This window comes from Vespula vulgaris, chromosome 15 (genome assembly GCF_905475345.1).
Source record: "Vespula vulgaris chromosome 15, iyVesVulg1.1, whole genome shotgun sequence".
Classification (NCBI taxonomy): domain Eukaryota; kingdom Metazoa; phylum Arthropoda; class Insecta; order Hymenoptera; family Vespidae; genus Vespula; species Vespula vulgaris.
In genome coordinates, this window is record NC_066600.1 from 4,238,803 (window position 1) to 4,251,823 (window position 13,021).

Sequence of the window (13,021 nt, forward strand, 5' to 3'; positions counted from 1 at the left end):
CCATATACACATATACATTATACATTTATATAATGTATATGTTTGTATTTGTTTTAATACATTTTACTCTTAGACACATACATAGCTATATTTTTATATCCAATCTCATTGTTAAATTCTAAATGATATATATATATATAGCGCGTGCATGTGTGTTTATTAATCAGTAAATTGAAAGACTTTAACAATAAATAAAAAAAAACAAAAAAAAACAGGTTTTCGTTCAATTATCAATAATCTTGCTAAAAACAATTCTAATCTATTTATATTAATATTTGTGTTAATATTTAGTTTGTTTTGTGTTAGTATTACATTACAGAAAATAATTAAATCGACTTTAGAGCAAAAGAGGTTTACATGCTACGTCTGCGTTCCATTCATTGAGACTCATATCGATATTATATTTTTTGTTTTTTTCTTGACATTTTTTCTTCCCTTTTTTTTTTACAAGAGTCCAGACATACGCATAGCTCGTCGACAACGTAATTCATTTATTAATAGCTCGTAGAAGAGACTCCGATAGTATCATCGGATCGACCCGTTGCGCTCGTTTTACGGCGGACAGTGAGTAGCGTGTGCGAATTTACACGAGGAAAAATGATACGCTTGGCACACCACTACTGTGCTGCGTTGAAAAAACGAAAGAGAGATTTTTTTTTATTCTTTTTTTATTTATTTTATTTTTTTTTACTTTTTTCTTTTTTTTTTCTTTTTTTTTCTTTTTTTTTTCAACAGTGTTCCATACACTTACGTGTTGATGGTAGAACTTCACGTTGCTTGGAGCAACGCCGGAAGTTCGCAAAACGATTAGGTTAATTTGAAATTTGCGCGAAGTGTTTCTAACGATGAAACTTTCGAAAATTGTATTTCGTTATTATTAATAGCACAGTGTTGTTATAAATCAATGTTATCGTAAATTTCCATATCCGCGTAGAATGAAGACTATTTTGATTGTTATTGTTTCATAATCCATTATAATTTACACGCACGATTCGTTATGGTACAATCAGAAATTATAATCGAAGTCGATGTAATTAATTCGATTAATTTAACTAACATGAATGTAATGTTTATTTTATATATAAATATGTGGTCGCAAAATTATAACATATTGATGTTTAATATAGTATAACATACGGAACAATCATATTTTTCATTAGATTTTGTAAAAACCATTATGATCATGTATTTCCTCTTTAAGATTTACATAATAGCAAATAAAACTTGTTCTCTCAGGCGAAATTTATAAAAAAGAAACAATAAGAAAAAAGAAACAATAAAACGTCATGCATTAATGAAGGAATTTTATTAAAGAAATAAAAATTTAATACAAAATCGTTATCTCGGATCAACATTTTAATACGATATCATTTAAAACTGTGTCGTGAATCTAATTGAAATAAATGTCAGATGATTATTTCAATATGTTTCTTTTATGCTAGGATTAATAATACTTTTTTTCTTTCTTTTTTCTCTTTTACTTTTCTTTTTTATCATAGCGATTTTTAAATTTATCTTTCCACAAACTTTTCTTAAAGTTCTTTAGAGAAAACCTTCAAATAGACGCATTTTAATTTTCTTTTTCTATGGTACTGGGCTCACTAAAGGATAAAACATTCTCTCTCTCTTTCTCTTTCTCTTCATCTTCTCTTCTCTTTTTTCCTTTTAGAACGTTAACGTAACTCGCTTGACGAGGCCGTGCGGTCGAGGTTCGACGTAAAGATTTATGCATTATCTCTTATTCATGCAAAATTCATCAGCTGTGCCAGCCTCTAAAAAGAGTCTAAAACGAGCCCCGTCGACTATCTATCCTTTACCCTCTTCCCAGAAAGAGGAAGTTCTTTCTCTCTCTCTCCCCCCTTCCTTCTCTCCCTCCCTCTTTCTCTATCTCTCTCTCTATCTATCTCTCTCGATCGTACAAAAATCTCGTTCTCTTCCGCTTTAAGGTTTTATTATGCCATCTTCTATACCCGTCGCTCTGACCAGCATCACCAACCATAGAGGGTCGCGCATCTCTTTTCCGCTCACTAAGAACGCCCACCTTGTCCTCGAATGCCATAAAACGATAATGTTATGGCTACTGAGTCGTCCCTCTTCGTTATATTCTTCTCTTGTGTTTCAGTACGTCATGCTATCAGTAGAAAAAAAGAGAGAGAAAGAGAGAGACGCATACTTTTTATATCAAAGCTACCGTCGAAGTAACACGTTTTTCCAACTCTCCAACGATCGTGCTACTTTTCTGCCTTTTTGACATCCGACTGCACAAATCAGTCGCCTCTGCTGTATTTTCATTTACCCGTATGAACGTGCAGAGAAAGCGAATGAGAGATATAGATACATACGTTTGCATTTACGTTTTGTCTTTTGCCAACTTTCTCTCTCTCTCTCTCTCTCTCCCCCCTCTCTCCCCCGTTCTCTCTTTCTCTCTCGTTCTCTTTCGTTCTCGTTTTCTCTCTCTCCCTCCTTCCCTCTCTCTCTCGTCCTCGCTTGTCCTCGCTCGTTGTCTCTCCTCTTTCTCTATTTCGTTACCTATTTCGCTCTCTCTCTCTCTCTCTCTCTCTCTCTCCTCTCTCTCTCTCTCTCTCTCTCTACTCTCTACTCTCTCTCTACTCTCTCTCTCTCTTTTTCGTTCTGTCACTCTTCTCTTTCATTCCCTCTTTCTCGTTCCCCCTCCCCCCTCTACCCCCTCTCTCCCCTTTTCTCATGCTCTATATTCACATTTTATTTCCATTTTTGTTCGAGCTTTATGATACTGTATCGACGCCGTGCAGATTTTGGAAGAGATTACGCGTTACAACGCGTCCGCTTTTAAGGATTAAATCCCGAATATATGGTGTATGCATTTACGGGTTGCATGTACCGCGTACGAAATTTCAATCAGTATTGAGTACGTATACATACGTAGAACGTAGAACGTATAGAATATAAAATATAGAATATGTGTGTAGAAATAGACATAACTTCGACACCGTCGTTCATTTCTGATGCGATATATCTCAAAAAAGCAAAACTCTAATGGGAATGGAATAGAATAATAAATGCTACTAACTGGTAACGAGCTTTATGGACGAGAGAAAAATTTGCTACAAATACAAGAATTTTCATCAACTCTGACTTTTCTCCATCTCGATTTTATTTATAAGGAATATGCCCGATTTTGATTATATTAATAACAAAAAATTTTACAGATTGTAATATATTTCGATTATTAACGTTTTGCAAGCAAAATTTATATATATGTATGTATGTGTCTGGTTAAACTCAAAATGAAATGAAATAAAAATTTTATTCTTGCAAAAGAATTCTTATCTAAATAAAAAATTTTCTATTACACAATAGACTTTTGAAAAATATGCATCTTATTGTAAAAAAGAATTTTAATATTTATTAATTTTTTTCTTTCTTACTCTAATCTACAAGATAGTGGAGAAAGTACAACCTTGAGGCGATTGAGATAATTTTCATTCTTTGAAAAAAAGAAACTATCATAAATGAAAGAAAAAAAATAATTATACCTATGCATTTTCGTAAATTACAATACAATAATCTATAAATTTCTATTGATTTAAAATCAAAGATGAACACACTTCGCAAACGATTTCCTTGTTTATTTGTTATAACTTTTTCTTTCTTTTCTTCTTTCATTTTCTTTCTACTTTTCAATCTTCCTTCTTTACAAACAACTCCATTGCGAATGCTGCTCGATTCGAAGATAAAGGTTCTTGAATTCCTTTAGATCATATTGTGTACCAGCATTCTCCTCCATCTTTTTCACAGCTCTTCCTTTTCGTCTGTCCTTGACAAACACGGAACAACCTCGGTGGAAGCACTTCCGTGGTATTCGAGAAAAACCTTCCCGAAGGATCATTATCGTGGGAAGAATGAGAAAAGTGGAGGTGATTTCTACGTACGTCGGAAATCGCTCGTTCCCACTCCTTTCTTCGTTTATCCTTCTTCCAAGCACGCCATCGAATTACAACACCCACGCTTTTCCTCTTCTTTCAGAGTCCCAAGGATCTCGAAAAATCTCGTTAATTTTTCTCTCCAAAGCCGACTCGACATAGATTTATTCTCACGAAATTCTTAACACGTTACAGTAGCTAACAAATTCTCTTCTTCTGCTTTTTTTTATTCTTTTTTCTTTTTTTTTCCTTGTGTCAAATATTAATTAGTTACTTATGTTTTATTAGCAGTATATTAGAAGATTATTATTTGATTAAATATTTAATTTCAATAAACTAAAAAATATTTTACATTATTTTCATATTATTTTCAATAAAATATTTCATATTTTTATATTATTTTCAATTCATCATATACAAAACACATACACGCACACATTATATATTAAATAATTATAAATTAAAAATCACATATTTTAAAAGTATATAATATTCATAAATATAATATTTGAGTAATGAAAACTTGAATGATTCGATAAAACGAAGCGGTACATTACAAAATTTATAAATGTTACATGTTTAATTTTTTGTCTTATTCGATAATCCATATTTTCATCGCCATTTTCGATTTCCGATAAACTCTTCGCAAATATTTCTATAATATCATTAAATATTCATATTTAAACGGTTTAGAAATTTAATTTACGTAAAGTATCATTAAAGACTATATATCGCCATTGCATAAAATATATTTGCTCGTAATTGATATAAATAAAATAGCGAAATGTAATAAATAAAATATATGGAATCTCTTCGTAATTATTATTATTATCACGACATTAAGACGTCTGACGGGGATGAGAAATGTCCTCTTCGTCATTCGATTTTCATATTTATGCACACGATTGCCCTTTCGTATGACGGATCCGTTTCGTGCTCGATCCGAGCTTATCGAGTCGCTTCCAGGTGAACGAGGATCGAAGCCCGTTGAATTATGTGTGTATACGATGGGATCGATGCACGAAAATTCTCGATATATCGCTTCTTAAACTCGTTCATAAAACTTTTCTTTTAGGGAAACCATAAAAGGAAATATATGTTGTACCTTCTTTATTCAATGTGAACGATAAATGTACCGTATATTTCAACCTATGATAATGTTGATCAAATAATCATAAACAAGTTTTTCGAATGTTATGTAAAATAATGAAAGAAAAAAGAGAGAGAGAGAGAGAAGAAGAAAGATATTATTTGTTGCTCTACGAATCCAACGGAGTTATGTACAAATAGGAAAACAACATACGCGGGTACACACTGCTGGGATATTTTAAATTATAATTCATATTAAACTTTCTCTACTGTTTTTTCCCTTGAGTAAGTATTACGTTTCCGACTTTCTAAATGAAATTTTAAACCACTGAAAATTTATTTTCTATACGTATGAAAATATATGAGATATAAGTAATAAGAAAAACATAAGATAACTTGTAAGAAAAATATCGTTCGCTTTCTTTCTTTCTTTCTTTCTTTCTTTCTTTCTTTCTTTCTTTCTTTTTCTCTTTATTTTTCCCTCTTTTTCTCCATCATTTTCTCAACTACGGAGAATTTATTTTGCACAGATATGTAGATGGATGAAGTATTCATAATTAGAAAAATCGTAAGATAACTTATAAGAAAAATATCCTTTCTCTGTCTCAAAGATTATTTTCATTTCGTTTGTAGCTCTCGATTTCTCTCTTTTTCTCTTTCTTATTTTCTCATCCACTGAGAATTCATTCTACACAGATATGTAAATTTATAAAGCATTAATAATTAAAACAAGCATAGTGTAAGTCGTAAGAAAAATATTGTTTCTCTTTGTTAAAGATCTTTATCTTTTTTGTAATTTTCTACATGATTATTGACTTCTTCCTCTCTCTCTCTCCCTTTCTCCCTTTCTCCCTTTCTCCCTCATTTTCAATACAGAATCTGTTTGTGACTTCCGGCTGATTTACTGCAACTCGGCGAGCCATTCGGCCACCCTCAAAGTCCAAAGTTCAGCCTGCTATCCGGGAGTGCGGTCGTTTCGACAATAAGCCGAGGCAGATACGACGACGTATATTCTCGAATATCCTAGAGAACGATCGAAAGCTACCGCTCGAGCTTCCGGTTTACGTCCGAGCGTAGCGGACTTTTCGAGTTGCAAAAGAAAAATAAGAAAAAGGGAAAGAGAAAAAGAAAAAAGAGAGCGAGAAAGAGAAATATATATATATATAAAGAGAGAGAGAGAGAGAGAGAGAGAGAGAAGGAGAAGGAGAAGGAGAAGGAGAGAGAGAGAGAGAGAGAGAGAGAGAGAGAGAGAGAGAGAGAGAGAGAGAGAGAGAGAGAGAGAGAGAGAGAGAGAGAGAGAGAGAGAGAGAGAGAGAGAGAGAGAGAGAGAGAGAGAGAGAGAGAGAGAGAGAGAGAGAGGAAAAACATGAAGGAAGTCGCGGTTCCTTGCTGGCTGTGCTTAACATCGAGCACTCGTTTTCAAGAATCCTTTGAGAGACGTTAACCAATGCGAGTCTTTTAAAAACTTTGATATTATACTCTTGTACTCTCTCTCTATATATATATATATATATTTTTTTTTTCTTTGCACACTTTATTGCATATCTTTTTATGACAGGATGAATTTCATGCATGATTTTTTGAATCGAATGTAAAAAATGGGTTCGTAAATCGAATGGGTAAATAAACGAAGTTCGGATTTACGGAGAATAATATTAATTGTCCGTTCATAGTTTTAAAAGAAACAAAATTATTGTTATATATTAATTATTATTAATATGTTTGTCGAACGTGTGTCTATTGATTAATTAAATTTAATACGACAATAAAATAATTGAAAGATAGATTGATTATATATACGATTCGATGAATGTTCGATAAAATATTAACATAAATGATTTATTTCAATTATAAAATGTCCTTTTATAAAAATTGACTCAAGAAACATTAATTATTTTATACTTCTCTTATAATTATAATAATATAAAGTATTATATATATATATATATATATATATATATATATATGCGCACAAAAATATTTATAGATAACTATAATGAATGTACCCGAGTAGTTATTAAATTTATTGTAAGTAAATTTTACACATTTCCCATTTAATTCTCCTATTATTAGTTTGGTTCAATTAAAATGAGATTTCTACGTGGAGCTATACTTGTATTGGTATTCTTCAGTATCAGGTGTGTCTCGTTCTACGAATTATCTATTTACTGTCTTACCGACCGCAGCGTGAAAAGCATCGTACAGTCAAATAAGAGAGAGACGTAAAAAGAGAGAGAGAAGAGAGAGAGAGAGAGAGAGAGAGAGAGAGAGAGAGAGAGAGAGAGATGAGGTCGAGGGCGTCGGAGAGATGGAAACCGAACAGTTAGGTAGACGCAGAAGCACAAGAAACGCGCAAACAGGACTTTGCAATTCTGATCATCGTCGTTTCCAGTTACGACCGCGGCTTAATTTCTCTAGATTACGTTCTCAGGTGTATCGGCAAGTGCACTCACACTGTGGAAATACCTGAATTATACCGCGAACACTGTAACACCCATCTTCTTGAAACTTAATGAGATTATATAGAAAGAAAAAGATAAAAGAACATTGAAATAAATAGGTCGAACCATGTGTGAATAATTTTAAATATTACGTAGTATGAAATTTGATAGAAAAAGATCAAGTGTTTCTTTTCCTTTTCAACAAATTTATATTGAATCGACGTAAGTCAATTAAAAGTCAATAAATGAAATTACGAAATAATAAGGAAGTAGTGAAAGCGAATGTTTTAATTTTATTGTGTTAAAAGTTTTTAATATTTAAAAATAAAGAATGATATGGAGTGTTTATAATCTATAGAAATTTAAAGAATAAAAACCGGATTAAAAATATTTGAAAGTTAATTTGTCATAAGCGACGTTTATTATCGTCACATTTTGTTTAGGACAAAGAAAAAAAATTGATGATACGGGCGACTAATAGCGCTTTACGATGAGATACGATGAACGACGTATAATATAATATCATTTAAATCTTTGTTCAAGAATCTTATATAATATTTAACAAATCGATAATAACTAATTAAAAATCTCATACATTACAGATATAATAGATCTTCAAATATTTAATATAATAATCTTGTAATAAGGAAATTGAAAAAGAAATTGTATATTTAATACGTTGCCAATTAGACCGAGTCCATATTTGTTTCAGTTCGTTAGGCTCGTGAACCATGAATGCATTGCAGTCGTGAATATCGAAGTAATTTTCGCGCTTGAACTATATGCACGTTATATTACGTGAAGGATCGATGAACGATGACACAGAAATGACGCAACGGGGCCATCGGATATCAATGAAGGCGTATCAAATACGCTAATTATTCATTAATCGTGATAACGCGTCACTTGCGTAGAGGAATACGCTTGAGGGTAATATTTTGCGCATAATAATTTGAAGAAGAGGAGAGAGGAGGAGAGGAGACGAGAGAAGAGGAGAGAAACGATATTCAAAGCGTCGTTTTCTCTTCTATCGTGATACAACGAGTACCTGTCGGCTCTTCTTCCCTTCACGCCGGAAGAAGAGTGGTTATTAAAACTTCGTTATAAATTTCAAAGTTATGGAAAGGAGGGAACGAGACGACGAGTTGATGGAGTTTGAGGAAAGATAGGAGAGAACAAACGTAACTGCTGGCCGTCAAAGGAAACACTTCGCTGCTAATTGTAAAGAGGAAATTATTATCTTACCGGACGTAATTTCCTAGTCACGAATTTTAAATTTTTGCGGTCGAAGTATGGGATATTTTTAGGATGAGCGAGTACCTATTATTTTACTACTAAATTCTATGCAGATTATTTTGTTCTATCGCATGTACAGATTCCCATATACGACGATGGACTGTATATATGAAATACAAATAAAAATTAAATTTCGCGGAAACAAAGGTTTCGTGACAAATAATTTTCATCGAGAATACGTTACTCGTTGTGGGATTAAAAATTATTACGATCGTTGAATTAAATCTTTGCAGGGATTTTTGAAAAATAGAACGGGAATAGTTCGAATTGATTGTGACTCTAGTGAATTATAAATATTCTCATTGGATTGATAATTTTTTTTTTATTTAATATAAAATACATAAAATTCAAATGTTTAAAACGTCAATTTATTTACTAGAGATATAGATCTTATAATGATCGCTTTTTCAATTCGACGATCCGATCGTCCCTTTTATCTATTTTCCAAAATTTTCTTCTGATATATATCGCTAAATAATGATTTTTGATAAAATTTATTCGAATTAATGATCTCTGGAAAAGCGAAAATTAATGGAGACACGTTACGTTATATGTATTTGAATATAAAGCTAATGACGATATTAGCAACACGTGCATAGGCAATTAATATGTAAGATATATATATATATATATATATATATATATATATATATATATGAGACTAATTAACTTAGTTCTCTCTAATGAATTTTATCTGATAAAGGTTACATTTACCTGCTAGTAAGAACAATCATAAAACCATCATAATTTAATCAATTTAATAATTTAGAGATTGACATCATTGTATTTTTTAGAATAGTTTTACTTCTTCTTCTTCTCTCTCTCTCTCTCTCTCTCTCTCTCTCTCTCTCCCCCTCTCTCTTTCTCTCTCTCTCTCTCTTTCTTTCTTATTTTATTTTCATCGTTAATTGTCGGATTTAATACTATTTTACACTTTCTTACATTCAACGAAATAGAGCGATAAAAATTATTCGCTTTTCCTATTCATGGATTCTTCCGATTCGAATGGGGGACTACCGAGGAGTAATTAGCTTCATTAGGGAGGTTGGTGAATTAAATGCCCGTACAAAATATAAAATACGTGGAATACTTTCGAACATTTTCACATCTTTTCGTTTCGTTTATGAAGAACAAAATATGTTATAATTTCTTGTCGTACTTCTATCTTATTTATCTTCATTAATTAATTAATTAATTATTTAAATAATTAATTAATTTATTTATTTATTTAATTAATTTATTTTTCCTCGTGAAAAAGAAACGTTGAGAAGGTCACAAGTATATTTGCCTAATTAGCCTGTTTTACGAGTAATTAGTTAAGAGTTGTTGTAATTGATTCCAATGTTTTGGTGTATAAAAACATAACGGGTTAGTAGCTTTAAATATGTGAGAGAGAAAAAAAGAGGGAGAGAGACACAGAGAGAGGAGAGAGAGAGAGAGAGAGAGAGAGAGAGAGAGAGAGAGAGAGAGAGAGAAAGAAAGAGAGAGAGAGATGATGCACATTTTGGTGGGCGTATACCAAAGAGAGATGAACGACGGAACGCGAAGGTAGACTTCAGAATAACGTGTTTCTCGAAAAGTAGTTCGTGGAAAGTTTGAACATACGCCGCGTATCTCTTTCAATTCTAAATGAAAGGAAAGAAGACAGCTTTTCCAACTTACTCCGCTCGAGTCTTCGTACGGACGGCATTTTCATTTCTTTGCCCGTTACGATTCTCGCGACACACCTCTCATCGTCGCTTGCAAAAATTCATTTTTTTTCTCTTTCCTGTTTTTCCTTTTTTTTTGTTTTTGTTTTATCGTTGTTACGTTCATTTTCTACCTATATTCGGTCTTCTTTTTGTATAAAATGTTCTTCAAAGAGTATTTCTCGATTTCGATGGTGAAAAGGGTATTCATAAAATCGCATTGCTACATTCTCGTACCTGGGAATAAAATTATAAAAGCATGCAAGAGTTTTATCCTTTGATCCTTTAATGTACGGTCTTTTAAAAAAAAAAAAAGTATTTTTTCTTTTTTAATACCAACTATATATTATAGAAGCAAATATATTAAAGCAAAAATATTATAAGAAAATAAATTGTTGTACACGTGACTGTGTTACCCTGTTATTATGAAATCAAGTTAAATTTCTCTAACTTTGTTATCGTGTACGTATATGTAGGGCTTAAAAGATTGAAAGCAAATGATAAAAACGTCTTTTTCTTTTTTCTTTCTTTCCTTTTTTTTTTTGCATCGTATGATCATAATATATAATTAGAAAAAATTCTCGTCCATGCGAAAGATGACAAAAACGAGCAGAAAAAGAAGAGGAGAAAGGAAAAAAGAAAAAGAAAAAGAAATGAGAACGAGCGATACTTATATCTCGATGGATTCTCAAGGAGTCGATCGAACGAGAACTCCAATCGAAAGGCTTGAATCGTCGATAATCCGAAGAAACGGAGCGTCAGCGAAAAAAAAACCGGGAAGGAATACGGGGCCGAAGTCGGTTGAGTATCGCGTGTTGCACGTCATTGCGAAATGGCGGGACATAGGAGAGGGTGGTGGAGGGGTGGAAGGAAAAAAAAGGAGAACGAGAAGGGGTGGGGGTAGTAGAAGCATAATCACACACAAGTGTCGTGCGTGTTCGTTGGTGCGAAAGAGTAGAGCACTGGATAAAGATGAAACGAGAGAAAGAGAGAGAGAGAGAAAGAGAGCAAGGGGAAGGGAAGAGAGATAGAGATAGAGAGAGAGAGAGAGATAGAGAGAAGAGTTGGTCTAGAGAGAAAGCGAGGAATTGTCATTCGGTGGAATTGCAATTTCTCGCTGACGCGTGCTGTGTAACCCCCGGCACGATGAGTAAAGGCGGACTAATGATGCACACTAGACTTAATGCTCCGTTCCCGTTCTCATTTTCCACAAAGGTGCGAGGTGCCTGCGGAACGTCAGCTTGGAAGTGGTTCCGGAGGCAGTGCAACGTGGTCAGGAGGTGATTCTACGCTGCCATTATGATCTCGAGAGGGCGCCCCTTTACTCTGTCAAGTGGTACCGCGGTAGGTACGAGTTCTACCGATACTCGCCGACCGAAGAACAGACCAACAAGATTTTTAATATCACTGGGATACACGTTGATGTAAGTTATTTCCTTTATTATGTTTCTTTTATATTTATACACGGTAGACACCCGACCGTATAATAACACGTGCTTTCATATAAGACGATGGAAATATAGTAAGTTTTGTTCGTATAATACGGTATACAAGTGTCCCATTTAATTTGACTAACGTTTTTTATATCGAACACATTTCGTGGGTGATCCTTATGGTGCCCAAAAATTTATAAACAAGGCAGATTTAGTTTGCGTGTCGCGTTCGACCTTTTCTTCCATATAATCGAAGATAAATAAAAATTTCATGTTAAACTCGGTACATATTCGCCGTCTTATAAAGGGATCTACTGTACTTTTATTATAATATATAAGGTAATATTGAGGGAGATGGCTATGAATTTAGAAAAGGGTTATAATTTTAACCATGATAACATGGATGTTTTCAATTTCTTTGGCATTAAATTATTTATTGAAACGTAGATGTCTCAGATTTGATAATTTTTTGTTTCTCTTAAATGTTTTGTTTACATTTTAAAAACTCTATTTGAAGATTTCTATGTCGTTGTTAGAGAAATACGTTCTAAGTCTTTTAGCAGAATGTACTTCCGATAATCGATATCTATAGAAAATATTCATTTATTATGTTATTTTTATCAAATTCTCTTTTCTATCGTTTCTTTTTTCTTTAATTAATGTGTTTCTTGGATATCAAAATCTGAAGCTATTAATTAATTAGATAATTTATCCTTTTGTTAATTTGATGAAAATAAAGTTATCAATTTTAGAGTTAACATAATAGTAAACGATTTTAGCTTGATAAGTAAATTCTAGAAAATAGTTCTATAATGCAAAAATTGAAACGACAGATTTATAATTAGCTAAACCGAATATATTTAGTTGACATTTAAAGTAGTCAGTATTTTACTAATTATTATTTAATATTTCATTGCGAACGTATATCGAATAAACATTTTACTCGAAATTCACATCTATTATAATGTACTATAATGGATGGGTTTAAAATTTTTTTTTAGGAAGATCAATGGCTGATATTTTGCAAAAATATTAATCATCGATTATTTTTATTAATTGTAATTAATTATCAACTATTACTTTTCATGAATAAAATTTAATGTAACAAAATTTTATTTTCGACAATATACGTAACATTTTGATGAATGACCCTTTGCCATCTTTTGAGAAAT

General features: G+C 32.5%; 1 protein-coding gene across 1 annotated transcript in view; it reads left to right on the forward strand.

The window, feature by feature from the left end:
- Positions 1 to 13,021, forward strand: part of LOC127069412 (uncharacterized) — a 129,748-nt gene that overhangs the window by 55,027 nt on the left and 61,700 nt on the right. Inside the window, exon 2 of the mRNA XM_051006418.1 lies at positions 11,632 to 11,840. Within this exon, the coding sequence (XP_050862375.1) occupies positions 11,632 to 11,840 (209 nt within the window). The remainder of the gene's footprint in view (positions 1 to 11,631; positions 11,841 to 13,021) is intronic.